Raw genomic sequence first — 13,609 nt, forward strand, 5'->3', positions numbered from 1 at the left:
AAAAACAGGGAGGAACCACTCTTGTACTGTTGCCCAAAAGTTAGAAACAATGGGTCAATATCAGAAGATGGGTAACAAAATCCTCTACTTCCACTCCACAAAAAAGGCACAAATAAAAATCTTCAATGCCCCATATTTGTAACTGTCACGTTGGCATGAAGGATCGGGAGACAGACGCAGGAATGCGTAATAGGGTTTTTTATTTAGCCCACATTACGGCGAGCCGTGTAAAGGCACGGGGACAAAGAGCAAACAAACACTATACAAAAACACAGGGTTGAAACCCAAACAAAAGAGTGAGGAGTACCTCGAATAAATAACACACGCGCACAATGATTAACACACGGGACGAGACCCGTAATCATCTGCACAATCCACACGGTCACGAAAGCCCAAAACACAGCACAGGTACTCACATGCACCAATGGACATTGTAACAATAATCGACAGCACCATGGTGAACAAAGGACACCTATATACAAATACAATCAGCGGAAATAAGGGCCAGGTGTGCGCAATGAAAGTTCCAGAGGGATCCGTGACAGCAACATCTTGTTATTAGCCAAAAATGTGTACAATATCTTCAATTGAAACATTCAGATAGTGGAGTCTAATGATGTTTTATAAATCAAACCAAAAACCTGTTTCTAAGGGATGGGAGTATCAAAATGATACATCTTGACTAATTTTCTCTCGTTAAACATCTGAGATTTAATATGGCTACAAACAGTTTCTATTTTCTTTCCCTTAACTTTTTCTTCCATTCCGTTGGAATTTTAGAATTTTTATTTCACCTTTATTTAACCAGGTAGGCCAGTTGAGAACAAGTTCTCATTTACAACTGCGACCTGGCCAAGATAAAGCAAAGCAGTGCGACAAAAACAACAACACAGAGTTACACATAAACAAACATAGTCAATAACACAATAGAAAAATCTATGTACAGTGTGTACAAATGTAGAAGATTAGGGAGGTAAGGCAATAAACAGGCCATAGAGGCGAAATAATTACAATTTAGCATTAACGCTGGAGTGATAGATGTGCAGATTATGATGTGCAAGTAGAGATACTGGGGTGCAAAAGAGCAAGAGGATAAATAACAATATGGGGATGAGGTAGTTGGGTGTGCTATTTACAGATTGGCTATGTACAGGTACAGCTGCTCTGACAGCTGATGCTTAAAGTTAGAGAGGGAGATATAAGACTCTAGCTTCAGTGATTTTTGCAATTCGTTCCAGTTATTGGCAGCAGAGAACTGGAAGGAAAGGCAGCCAAGGAAGTGTTGGCTTTGGGGATGACCAGTGAAATATACCTGCTGGAGCGCGTGCTACGGGTGGGTGTTGCTATGGTGACCAGTGAGCTGAGATAAGGCGTAGCTTTACCTAGCAAAGACTTATAGATGACCTGGAGCCAGTGGGTTTGACGACGAATATCTAGTGAGGGCCAGCCAACGAGAGCACACAAGTCGCAATGGTGGGTAGTATATGGGGCTTTGGTGACAAAACGGATGGCACTGTGATAGACTGCATCCAATTTGCTGACTAGAGTGTTGGAGGCTATTTAGTAAATGACATCGCCGAAGTCAAGGATCGTATTCTTTTGCTGCCAGTAACTGATTTGACTTATGATTTGTACCTCCACTGAGTATACAAACATTAGGAACACCTTCCTAATATTGAGGTGCACCATTCTAAGTGCTAAACATTTTGATAGAATACAGGTGTCAAAGCACCCCAGGCGCTGCCCCTTGTTGGGCAGCGCCTGGTGAACCGCACATGATTTCTGTAAAAATTAAAATAAAAATTCCCATTGAGAAAGAGTTCATTGCCATTAGTAGTTAATCATCAGCAGTCAACCTCTCATAACATAAATACAAACATTACCCTAAGTGGATATTATCATAGTCTTCAGTGAAGATGACATTACAGTCAAGGTCTGATAACAGGGTTGGATGCTCCTCGAAATAAAAACATTCTAATTAAATATTGTACTTGCACCTGTAATATCTAGTGAGGTAATAATAAATGAAGCCCTTCAGAGGAAAGCAGTTATGTGACAGTTTTCTTATGTTCTACTAGTATTACTAGTGGAACAGTGGTATGATAGTTTCTAATCCACTAGTATTACTGTTATGAAAAATGCATAATCTAACGTTTGCACAGCTCGAGTCAAACTGACCTGGCCAGTTCAGAGTTCCTGTCCCGACACACAGCAGTCTGAGCGGTCTTCTTCTTGTCCCCCGTGGTGACTCCTCCAGCGGCCTCCTGGGCCAGAGCCTCCACAGGCGGGCCCACGCTCACTATCAGCCCAGACTGGGCCCACTTATTGGCCTTCCTCAGGGCGGCTGCAGCCTCCTCTGTGATTACCTCACAGCTACCACTCTGGTGGGGTGAAGAGGCAGATCAGCCAGGAATAATGGTATGATTAATGAACATGCCTTCACAAGTTCAAATTGTTCTTTCACTTAGTGACAGCCAAATGACATATGAAGCCACATTAAACCGGCCTGACCTTGGTCATGTCTCTGTCCATCTTCACCACTTTCTCCATGTTTGCTCCAGTTCCAAGGCGGAATGGCCGGCCCTCTGAACTGCTGCAGGCCACCAGAAGAAGGTGTCAGAGAAACTTTATGGATGGTTTGGCACACAAAAGGTGTCAGAAGGTATTATGATGAGTCTTACCTGAGCAATGGCTGGAGCACCTCATGAGAGGACTGGTCCTCCCTCTTGTGGATAAAGATGGACAGTTTGCCATCCACAGCCTCGCTCTCCTCCCCAGCGTCCTTATCAGACTTCAGGGTTCCCTTGGGGCTGGAGCGGCTCAGGCTGGTGTCTGGCTCTGAGGAGCTGGGGGACAGCAGGGTCTGGCAGCCTGGTGAGGGACATGGTGTTAGAAAGATCACTAACTGAGATCAGAGATCTCCTGACCCACATGTCGGAGACCAAAGGCTCCTACCTGGTACTACGTAGTCAGCCAGCTTGGCCAGCAGCAGGGCAGCAATGCGCGAGGCGGGGTCAGCGGCGTCCTGCTGCTCAGCATCCAGGGTGTTGATGGAGTAGCTCCAGGCGGGCAGTGCCACGTTGCCACAGTCCTCCACACTCATCAGGGGCAGGGCAGCACGGCACAGCTGCAGGATGATCAGCACCAGCTTGGGAGACGGCCGCTGGTCCAGCAGCAGGGACAGGAGCTTGGACACACAGGCTGGCTGGCTCAGGATGGCCTTCCCTATGTGGCTCCTGGAGAAGCAACAGTCAGTCAGGAATAATTAGAAGACGACAACCTAACAGTCATTTCTAAAACACAGAACACAAAATAACATTGAGCCCTCATGTTGATAGGAGTTTGTTTAAGGTGTTGTCCAGTTGTCTGATGGTGTTTACCTAGACAGGTCGTTGAGCAGGCTGAGGACATCCTGCAGGGCGTCGTTCCCTGCTGCCTGGTTCCCACAGCACTCTGTGGCTCTGGCCAGGTGGTTGGTCAGCAGGCTGGATACCTGCCGGGCCAGACCCGAGTGCACTGCATCTGTTGAACCACCTTTAGAAAGGGATAGAGGAATTTCTGTAGTAGCTAGAATCACCACACACTGATGATTATTGTAAAAAAAACACTGATGTGAGGCTGCATCTTAAAGTCTGATTATCTGTCCTCAAAGATGAAGTCATACTTATGTTTCTGAACATAAACTATTTTAAATCCACCCATCTTTCCTCTGGTTTCTGAATTAGTGGCCTAATTCAACTTTTGCCAAGCTTGCCTAACTTTTACCTCCAACTATTCTTCTGTATCTTCTCCTCACTTTGATAGAAGACCCTGAAGACATTAAGACAGTCTTTCAAACCTTCCTCTTTAGCTAAAGGCACAGTGCAATATCAAGATATTGGAAACTGAAATGTTCTTACATGTTCTGCTTGAGTGCTGAAGTTCTCTTAATTTCTTGGAGTGAGCTACCTGTTTCACAAGCTGATAAGTCCCCCACCCTCAAAAAACTAGATTGCATACCTTCCACCTTCTCCCACTCGATGCAGCGGTTGGCCAGCACCTGGAAGGCAGCCCAGGCCATGGTGGCCACTTTCTGCTTCTTGGTCTGCTTCTCATTGGAGCTGCAGTCCCTCTGGCCACTCAGGCTGCACAGGCGGTCCATCAGATGGACCAGACCACTGCGCACCAGGCACTGCTCCTCACTCCTACAGGAACACAGGACCAGACGGGTTGGGGTTTGGAGGAGGGCAATTATTGGAAGTCAGGCATTTTTGGGTGCCAGGAGAATGAGTTAAGTTGTTTGTTACAAAAGCAGTTACAAAGCAGTTTTCCAAGAGTAGCATGAGGAAGATGGAGAATCATTTTCTTGCCTCGTATAGGGGATGGTGCAGAGCATGCCAATACTGTTAGCACAAGCGATGGGGTAGCGGGCACATAGTGACACTACAGACGTCATGGACTCCCCAAAGGCCTCCTGCACTTGCTCCACCATTCCCCCACAGGTCAGCTCCTCGATCCTGCAGAGGACACACACAGATACACATACATTTACAAAACTACATTTTCTTTCAGAATGTTAATTGATGGTAGGTTTGTGTGTGAGTGTGTCTGTGTCCATCCCTTACCTGGGCCCTCCCTGCAGCACCATGGTAACAGGGCCCACCAGGTGAGTGACCCCGCCCACCCTGACTGCGGCGGTGAGCAGCTCCCTCATGTGAACCAAGGCCTGCTTCCTCGTGCTGCCCCGCCTCCACCGTGTCTGAGCCGCAGACAGGAAACTGCTGCTGGACACCTGGAGGAGGAAGAATTAGAGTAAAATATGAGTAGACTCATCTTCTCTAATCATTTGGCACCAAAAACAATTTCAGTGTGTATGTGCAGTGACTTTGTGGCGGAGGGCTGGACTTACTGACTGGTCGGGCGTGGTCCCAATGAAGGCAAAGAGCTGTCCCAGCAGCACACTGTACGTTGGCTTGTCCCGGCAGTCCTCCATGGCTAGAGACTGCAGCAGTGTGAAGGAGCTGCTGCGGTGACTGGTAGGGTGGTGTCGCCTCCTACAGTAGGGGAGGACAACAAAGTGGAGGGGTGAGTACTCTCTCCATTCATCATCAACTTAGTGTAGTTACGCTTGTAATCCACTTTCTTGGTGTCATCAAAAACAGTTCAGTGTACAGAGAACCTTTGGCTGCTGTGTGTGAACTCCAGGTCCTGGTTGGCGATCATTTCCAGGTCGGAGGGTGCAGACATGCTGCGCAGGAAGACTGGCTGCTTCACCCCGGGGACCACCGTCTTAGTGTCTGACACAGACTTACAGGCTGCAACAACAAAAAGCCAGTATCGGTTACCTCTATTTCATCATACTATATGCAGGCAGTCAAAGTAAATCAGGGAGGGCTATAGAGGAGCAGTTGTAAGCTAGGGAAGTGTAGTAGGCTGGGGAGGTGTAGTAGGCTGGGGAGGTGCAGTAGGCTGGGGAGGTGCAGGTTGGGGAGGTGTAGTAGGTTGGGGAGGTGCAGTAGGCTGGGGAGGTGCAGTAGGCTGGGGAGGTGCAGGTTGGGGAGGTGCAGTAGGTTGGGGAGGTGCAGTAGGCTGGGGAGGTGCAGTAGGCTGGGGAGGTGCAGGTTGGGGAGGTGCAGTAGCCTGGGGAGGTGCAGTATGCTGGGGAGGTGCAGGTTGGGGAGGTGCAGTAGGCTGGGGAGGTGCAGTAGGTTGGAGAGGTGCAGTAAGTTGGGGAGGTGCAGTAAGTTGGGGAGCTGCAGTAGGCTGGAGAGGTGCAGTAAGTTGGGGAGGTGCAGTAGGCTGGGGAGGTGCAGGTTGGGGAGGTGCAGTAGGTTGAGGAGGTGCAGGTTGGGGAGGTGCAGTAGACTGGGGAGGTGCAGGTTGGGGAGGTGCAGTAGGCTGGGGAGGTGCAGGTTGGGGAGGTGTAGTAGGTTGGGGAGGTGCAGTAGGCTGGGGAGGTGTAGTAGGCTGGGGAGGTGCAGTAGGCTGGGGAGGTGCAGGTTGGGGAGGTGTAGTAGGTTGGGGAGGTGCAGTAGGCTGGGGAGGTGCAGTAGGCTGGGGAGGTGCAGGTTGGGGAGGTGCAGTAGGTTGGGGAGGTGCAGTAGGCTGGGGAGGTGCAGTAGGCTGGGGAGGTGCAGGTTGGGGAGGTGCAGTAGCCTGGGGAGGTGCAGTAGGCTGGGGAGGTGCAGGTTGGGGAGGTGCAGTAGGCTGGGGAGGTGCAGTAGGTTGGAGAGGTGCAGTAAGTTGGGGAGGTGCAGTAAGTTGGGGAGCTGCAGTAGGCTGGAGAGGTGCAGTAAGTTGGGGAGGTGCAGTAGGCTGGGGAGGTGCAGGTTGGGGAGGTGCAGTAGGTTGAGGAGGTGCAGGTTGGGGAGGTGCAGGTTGGGGAGGTGCAGTAGGCTGGGGAGGTGCAGGTTGGGGAGGTGCAGGTTGGGGAGGTGCAGTAGGTTGAGGAGGTGCAGGTTGGGGAGGTGCAGGTTGGGGAGGTGCAGGTTGGGGAGGTGCAGGTTGGGGAGGTGCAGTAGGCTGGGGAGGTGCAGGTTGGGGAGGTGCAGGTTGGGGAGGTGCAGTAGGCTGGGGAGGTGCAGGTTAGGGAGGTGCAGTAGGCTGGGGAGGTGTAATGTAGGAAGGTGGAAGCTGAGATGTACCTGGTGTGCCAGCAGGCGTGGTGTTCAGGCTCCTGCAGTGAGGAGCGATGGTGACGTGGAGCAGCAGGTCTGTGCGGTTCATCAGGCTCTTCACCAGGGCTTTGGTTTTGGCCAGCGGCACAGCACCTTTTAGGTGGACAGAGTTCACCTCCTGGAAGAACTTCTCCCTGTGGACAAATTCAGATGATCACAAACCAGAAGACAACATGGAGTCTTCGAAAGCAGTGTAGATGTTACCTCATCAGTCAACATCTGTATTGTCACGTCGCTCTTCTCTTACCTCAGAGTGAGGACAACGTTTTCCAAATCACTGCAGTCTAGTGGGACCTCTTTTAGTGAACACAGCAATTCTAGTTCCTTCATTTTGTTCTGCGGAAACAAAAACAAATTATGTGAGCTGAACAGTGAACAATTTGAAGAGAATCTGTGGAGAATTAGAGGTAGAGGGATGTGTACCTCAAAGAAGTGGTAGTCATGGAAGAATGGAGCATTGTTCTCCAGCTTTCCCTGCTGAGCTTCCTCCACCTCGTTCTGCCACTTCTGCTCCAGCTCTGCTACACTCTGGGGGGGGGGGGGGGGCGACAGACAAAGTTATACACACATACACACACTTGGAGAGGGAAAAGCTGAATTGTGCCACTTGTGTACCTGCAGCTGGCGCTCCATGGCGTTGATCTTCTTGAAAGTCTCGGCCATGATCTTACAGAGCAGGTCGTACTCCTCAGCGTGCTCCTCACGGTACTGGAAGTTGACGAGTGACTGGAGAGCATCCACCAGCGTCAGGTGCTTTATCACACACGACACTATGACCTCCTCCATAACGTCTGGCCTGATCACCTCCCTGACACGGGCAAGTCGGAGAGAAAGGGGGAGAAAAGGATAGACAGTAATGATTGGTTAAAATAGAATTAGGATGGCAGTTGTGCAAGCCTGCCGTATATATCGTCACCCCTTCTCACTTGATGCTGGGACGGAACTGTGGTCGCCCCCTGCCGGACACCTCTCGTAGCCGGCCCATGATTCCTGGAGGCAGGCGGATACGGGGCAGGTCAAAGTAGGCCCCAGGCATGAGGCCCGGGGGAGGGATGAGGACATCAGAGGGGTAGGTGAACTCCTGGTCCTCCTCGATGGTGAGGGGTAAGGGTGATGGGCTGGGGGTGAGGGCTGGAGAGAGGGCACCATTAGCCTCCACCTGCCATTGGCACCTGAAGGAAACACAAAGCAGATAGTCTCTGCTGTGTCACACATGTTATTTTACTAATTTATTCGTATTACATTGGTTATAGCTGTATACCACTGTGCTTCTACATTGCAGTGCATTTGTGCTATCTATAGGGTGTGCTCTGTATCATTCTCCATTTATGCTGAGTCACCTTTGGAGCAGCTTGGAGCAGAGCAGGTCATGGCAGGCGTCCTCCTCTCGGGTTACTTCAGGTCCGTTGTAGAGGATGCGGAGCATGGAGCAGGCCAGTACAGACAGACCCAACGCCAGGTCTGCCAGGAAGGGGAGACCCCCAGAGACATCCTCCGATGACTCCTGGAGCGGGAAAACAGAGACAGTTCAATGTAACACTGTAACAACATCTGGGTGTGTATGTCCAACATGGCAGCAACATGCTAGAACTCATGCGGTATTTTACAACTCCACAGCTCTGTGTACCTGGGCTCGGACAGTGCAGGAGAACCCCCACATGGCTTTGTCTGGGGTGTTGTGCTCGCGCCCACTCCTCATCTCAAAGGAGAACGTCACTGTGTCCCCCTCCACCTTGACCAGGTCTTTGGGCCAACCTGTCCCGAGGACACTGCGACTGCCATAGCCCAGAGTGTTGCCTCCATACTCAGTGACCTTGCGACTGTTAGTGTTGGGCCCAGCATACATCACCAACTGGAACACCAGAGAGAAAAGATCAAGTAAATACTCTTCCTCATAGAGCTTTGCAATACTAGACATGTTATGCCATAGCTTTACCAAGGAAATATGATGTGGGGTGGAGAGGTGCAGGGATTGGTCACCTTGTCGTAGTCGTACTGCGAGGAGCAGCGGGAGTCGAAGCGCAGGTAGAGGCAGCGTGCTCCTGGGATGTGTACCGTCTCTTTGAACTTATAGTTGTCTCGCACAGGGTGGACCGTCTCCACCGTCTTCCCAGCAGCCCACGGAGCAGGGATCTTCAGGCCTGTTAGGAAGCCTGGCTCCTCCCGCTCATCTAGGATTCTAAAGCTGGAGAAGGACAGACCGTCATCGGCGACAGAGGAAGTTGTCAGGGACAGAGGAACAGTCGTCAGGGACAGATACACAAACACACTTGGAAAACCAGGCTTATGGTCCTGATAAACATGGCCTACACAGAGGACCGTGTGTGCACTTACCTGTCATCAGCAGCAGCAGGTGTCTTTTGGCCCAGCGGCCCTCCTACCAATGGAGTGCTGTCAGTGAAGAGAGGAGACTGGGTCTTGAGCAGCAGAGCAGTCTGGGAAATGACCAGGGGAAACCCATATAAATATATACTCATTCTCCTTCCAAATTATCTTCAACCTTCATTTAACAATCACCATATGTCCACCCATATTCCACCACAGAAACTAGAGATGACGGCCACAAGTTCTAAACCAGAGAAGAATATCTGCATTGAGGTGAGACTGGTTGGGAGCCCCCACCTGGCTGGTGTAGAGGACTAGCTGTACTAGCTGGGGCATGAGGGCGTCGGCGAGCGCAAGTGTCTGCAGGTTGGGGTGCATCAGAGAGGTGAGCAGAACTGGCAGCAGGTGCCCCAGCATTGTAGCCTTGGTAATCTGCTCCAAGCCCTTCAGCCTGCAGCCCAGGAGGAGAGGAAGAGGGGAGAGGGGGAGGAGAGGGGAAGAGTAGGAAAGAGAATGAGAGAGAAAAGTGGGATGAGAGGTATGTAGAAGAAGAGGCAGACAGAAAGGGAACATGCAGATATACAGGCAACAGGTTGAGGGCTAGGGGTAAGCAGACAACAGGTAAAATGACAGGTAGACACATAACAGGTAGACAGGTAAAGCAGAGAGGGGAGTGGTGATGGTCACCTGGTCTCTCGGTCGGTAATGTCACTGTTGATGAGGGCGGTGGTCACCTGCTGCAGGCTCTCCAGCACCTCGTCACACCCCACCAGGATCTTGGTGGCCAGCGACAGGATGCTGGTCTGCAGCTCCTGGGAACCACACACAGAAAAGGCAATGCTTCCGTAAGAGTGCCTACTTGCTTACAACAGGAAAAACAAGCACATGAATTCCAAAAAAATGTAGTCGCAGCTATACTATGTGCCTGTGGGTAAGAAAACAAACACCCATAGATAAAAGCACTAAGAAAACAGGGCTTACTGTTGAATATGCTAAATGGGGTGGCTATGCTGTGTCATGATTGAACATTTCCTTGCTCCATTGCTGCAGCAATTGAGGCCGCTCAGAGAGAGAGAGAGAGAGAGAGAGAGAGAGAGAGAGAGAGAGAGGTAGAGCGAGAGGAAGAGAAGAGAGAGGTAGAGCGAGAGGAAGAGAAGAGAGAGAGAGAGAGAGAGAGAGAGAGAGAGAGGAAGAGAAGAGAGAGAGAGAGGAAGAGAAGAGAGAGAGAGAGAGAGAGAGGTAGAGCGAGAGGAAGAGAAGAGAGAGAGAGAGAGAGAGAGAGAGAGAGAGAGAGAGAGAGGTAGAGCGAGAGGAAGAGAGAGAGAGAGAGAGAGAGAGAGAGGTAGAGCGAGAGGAAGAGAAAAGAGAGAGAGAGAGAGAGAGAGAGAGAGAGAGAGAGAGGTAGAGCGAGAGGAAGAGAAGAGAGGGGCGGACATATGGACTCCACATGGACAGACAGCAGTAGGGGTATTTAAAGGGGGTGTTTACCTGTACCTTCATTGTTTCCCCTTGTAGGGAGTTGTCACTGTCGTCGTTGTCGTCGGGGCGGATCAGAACAGTGTTGCTAAGCAGGTGGTTCTGAATGGCCATGAGGTAGCGCAGGCTTGATGAGGCCACCTGGTAGAAAGGGACGAGGGAAGTCAGTACGCAAGAGCAAACACACAATCTACTGTCTGACCAGACAAAGCCCAGTTGATCCTCAGTGTAGTTGAGCAGCGACAGAGACACATACTGGCACAGTGGAGAGAAGCTTCTGGAAGTCGTCCCTGGCGACAGTCTGACATTTGGTGATAAGACGGCAGGATTCACGGACAACGGTCTTCAGGATGCTGTGCAGGAGTTCATCACTGAGTCTGAAGGGGAAACACAGGAGAGAGATGCTCAGACTGATTCATCTGAACAACCCTCTTATACAGAGACACAGTGTCATATTGCATTATTATTCATGGGATAGAACATTTTATGGCATCAGGTTACTCAGTGAAACCCTTTAGCTCTGGTTAGGGGAGGAATTGGGAGTTATCTTTCAAGCAGGAATGCATGAAATTGCAAAGTGTTGAGCAAATCTCTGCAATAGTTGTGCTCTACCTGTAGTGGTCATCTTCGTCACTCCCAAATCGATTTTTCTGCAGCTGGTCAGCCAGGTTGGTGAGGATGACATCACGGAGCTGAGACAGACCACTGTTCCTCTCCCCTAAAGATCACACAGATACACACAGACCACATTCAGCGATTCCATTGTACCAGGTACAAGCCCTATACGAAGATGATTAGAATGTGTTAAGAGTGTGCATAAAACCCAATGAGTAGGTTGCAACTATCACCTTCTGTCAGGACCAGCTTCAGCAGGTTGTTGAGTTCAGACTCCCCCTGATACAAGGTATTCAAACCCGAGCTACAGAGAGGGAGAGATAGAGACCCAGACAGTAGATGTCAATCAAGGGAACGATAGTTGTCTCAAAGTTCAGGTCTTTATGTGTGTTTACGGTTATGGATTTGTGCTGTACTGAGTTGTGTTTTACCTGATAGCCAGGCACACTTCTGCCTGGATCTCTGGTCCGATCTGATCCACCGGTGCCATGAGCAGCTGCCACAGGAGCAGACCTGAACGCCGCACGCTCTCCCTGTTCTGCTCCGACTGAGGGTTGAAAAACCTGAACACCACCTGAACGACAAACACCAATGTGTAAATATGAGTGATTTAGACGTCAGATGGACTCCAGGTAGCATCACAGTAGCAGGCTGGATCTCCAGCGCCACCATACCTGGAACACCACCAGGATGCAGCGGATGATGCAGCTGTCCCCATTCACCATGGCTTTCTCCATGATGTCACAGATGCTGCTGAAGTGGCGAGCATCGATGGGGTGCTGCTTGCCCAGGAGGGTGCCCAGGGGCAGGCTGCTGCTGGCTGCCAGCAGGTTGAGCTGGTGGATGCACATAGCGCCCACATGGTGAAGCAGCTGGTTGATCACCTCACCGGTGGCCACCGTCTCCTCTGCAGCAGGGAGAGAGAGGAAGGGAGGGTAGTAACTATTAACTGCCTGATCTGACGTGAATGAAGAAGCTGGTTCAGAGACTATTTAGCCTATGATTCTGCAGCACATCACTTGAGGTCAGCGTCGATCGACAAACAGGATTAGGGCTGTTTTGGTTACCTTTGGGTTCTTTGATGACATTGCTGACGCCAAGTCTATGGCACATGTGATGGAAGGCCTGGTTGCCAGGGTTACACCACTGGTCCATGTAGTCACTGGAGCAGGTCCAGATCAAGTTGTTGAGGGCGTCATAGCAGGCTCCTACAGGCACATAGGAAAGGGTGCAGGGGTTACAACACAAATAAGTGCTGCACTTTATACATTTCAGCTCACACAGAAAAAACCTAATTCCTGAACAGGAGCTTACCTAGCCCTGCCACCTGGGCACCCCTGCCCAGAGAACTACCAGGGGCATCAATGAGGTCCGCCCGGCTGCTGAACTGACCATCAGCTAGGTTGAACACCAGACTAGAGGAGAGGACTGATCGGAGAAAGAGAGGAAAGCAGTCAACAAACATACTACTGACAGTAGAAAGAAAAGAGACTTAAAAGCACAACAGAGATTCCCAGTGAAGGTGAACATGTCTGCTCTTACTTTTCAGGGAGGACAGACCGCTGGTGCCTCCAAACAGGGAGCGTGTGGTAGAACTGCCAGACACGCCGGGCGGAGATGCCAGCATCACCAGAGAGGTCCCACACACATACATGGGCGTCTTCCTCAGAGTCTTCAGAGGGAGGCCACAGCTAGTGTTCACTGCTGTGGAAGAGGAGCAAAGACATGCTTCAACACACAACATAAATATACAGGACTAAGGGACGTGAAGTGTGAATTGCACAATGTGATGAGGATAATGGATTCAATCATCATTTTCACTGCCTGGTTATTACACATTTAATTGAGTGTGAAACAATGTGTATATATACAGTATCTCACAAAAGTGAGTACACCCCTCACATTTTTGTAAATATTTGAGTATATCTTTTCATGTGACAACACTGAAGAAATGACACTTTGCTACAATGTAAAGTAGTGAGTGTACAGCTTGTATAACAGTGTAAATTTGCTGTCCCCTCAAAATAACACAACACACAGCCATTAATGTCTAAACCGCTGCCAACAAAAGTGAGTACACCCCTAAGTGAAAATGTCCAAATTGGGCCCAATTAGCCATTTTCCCTACCTGGTGTCATGTGACTCGTTAGTGTTACAAGGTCTCAGGTGTGAATGGGGAGCAGGTGTGTTACATTTAGTGTCATCGCTCTCATACTCCCTCATACTGACTGGTCACTGGAAGTTCAACATGGCACCTCATGGTAAAGAACTCTCTGAGGATCTGAAAAAAAGGAATTGTTGCTCTACATAGAGATGGCCTGGGCTATAAGAAGATTGCCAAGACCCTTTAAACTGAGCTGCAGCACGGTGGCCAAGACCATACAGCGGTTTAACAGGACAGGTTCCACTCAGAACAGGCCTCGCCATGGTCGACCAAAGAAGTTGAGTGCACGTGCTCAGCGTCATATCCAGAGGTTGTCTTTGGGAAATAGACGTATGAGTGCTGCCAGCATTGCTGCAGAGGTTGAAGGGGTGGG

General features: G+C 50.2%; 1 protein-coding gene across 5 annotated transcripts in view; it reads right to left on the reverse strand.

Annotated features, from left to right (window-relative positions):
* LOC106580373 (probable E3 ubiquitin-protein ligase HECTD4) overlaps nucleotides 1-13,609 on the reverse strand; it is a 71,956-nt gene that overhangs the window by 24,652 nt on the left and 33,695 nt on the right. The window contains exons 9-39 of one of the 5 annotated variants that reach the window (XM_014161355.2): nucleotides 12,615-12,776; nucleotides 12,387-12,500; nucleotides 12,140-12,280; nucleotides 11,747-11,979; nucleotides 11,504-11,646; nucleotides 11,306-11,376; nucleotides 11,070-11,175; nucleotides 10,714-10,834; nucleotides 10,476-10,598; nucleotides 9,669-9,793; nucleotides 9,279-9,432; nucleotides 8,991-9,091; nucleotides 8,637-8,841; nucleotides 8,284-8,508; nucleotides 7,997-8,160; nucleotides 7,583-7,828; nucleotides 7,272-7,464; nucleotides 7,080-7,184; nucleotides 6,904-6,992; nucleotides 6,624-6,790; nucleotides 5,159-5,294; nucleotides 4,889-5,033; nucleotides 4,605-4,771; nucleotides 4,350-4,496; nucleotides 4,000-4,184; nucleotides 3,766-3,810; nucleotides 3,381-3,534; nucleotides 2,956-3,236; nucleotides 2,682-2,871; nucleotides 2,512-2,593; nucleotides 2,179-2,381 (exon numbers count right to left, since the gene is read on the reverse strand). In XM_014161355.2, the coding sequence (XP_014016830.1) occupies nucleotides 2,179-2,381; nucleotides 2,512-2,593; nucleotides 2,682-2,871; nucleotides 2,956-3,236; nucleotides 3,381-3,534; nucleotides 3,766-3,810; nucleotides 4,000-4,184; nucleotides 4,350-4,496; nucleotides 4,605-4,771; nucleotides 4,889-5,033; nucleotides 5,159-5,294; nucleotides 6,624-6,790; nucleotides 6,904-6,992; nucleotides 7,080-7,184; nucleotides 7,272-7,464; nucleotides 7,583-7,828; nucleotides 7,997-8,160; nucleotides 8,284-8,508; nucleotides 8,637-8,841; nucleotides 8,991-9,091; nucleotides 9,279-9,432; nucleotides 9,669-9,793; nucleotides 10,476-10,598; nucleotides 10,714-10,834; nucleotides 11,070-11,175; nucleotides 11,306-11,376; nucleotides 11,504-11,646; nucleotides 11,747-11,979; nucleotides 12,140-12,280; nucleotides 12,387-12,500; nucleotides 12,615-12,776 (4,723 nt within the window). Of the gene's footprint in view, nucleotides 1-2,178; nucleotides 2,382-2,511; nucleotides 2,594-2,681; nucleotides 2,872-2,955; nucleotides 3,237-3,380; nucleotides 3,535-3,765; nucleotides 3,811-3,999; nucleotides 4,185-4,349; nucleotides 4,497-4,604; nucleotides 4,772-4,888; nucleotides 5,034-5,158; nucleotides 5,295-6,623; nucleotides 6,791-6,903; nucleotides 6,993-7,079; nucleotides 7,185-7,271; nucleotides 7,465-7,582; nucleotides 7,829-7,996; nucleotides 8,161-8,283; nucleotides 8,509-8,636; nucleotides 8,842-8,990; nucleotides 9,092-9,278; nucleotides 9,433-9,668; nucleotides 9,794-10,469; nucleotides 10,599-10,713; nucleotides 10,835-11,069; nucleotides 11,176-11,305; nucleotides 11,377-11,503; nucleotides 11,647-11,746; nucleotides 11,980-12,139; nucleotides 12,281-12,386; nucleotides 12,501-12,614; nucleotides 12,777-13,609 lie in introns of all 5 variants that reach the window. The other 4 variants (XM_014161354.2, XM_014161353.2, XM_014161358.2 and 1 more) reach the window with 4 other exon arrangements.

Source organism: Salmo salar, chromosome ssa20 (genome assembly GCF_905237065.1).
Source record: "Salmo salar chromosome ssa20, Ssal_v3.1, whole genome shotgun sequence".
Lineage (NCBI taxonomy): Eukaryota > Metazoa > Chordata > Actinopteri > Salmoniformes > Salmonidae > Salmo > Salmo salar.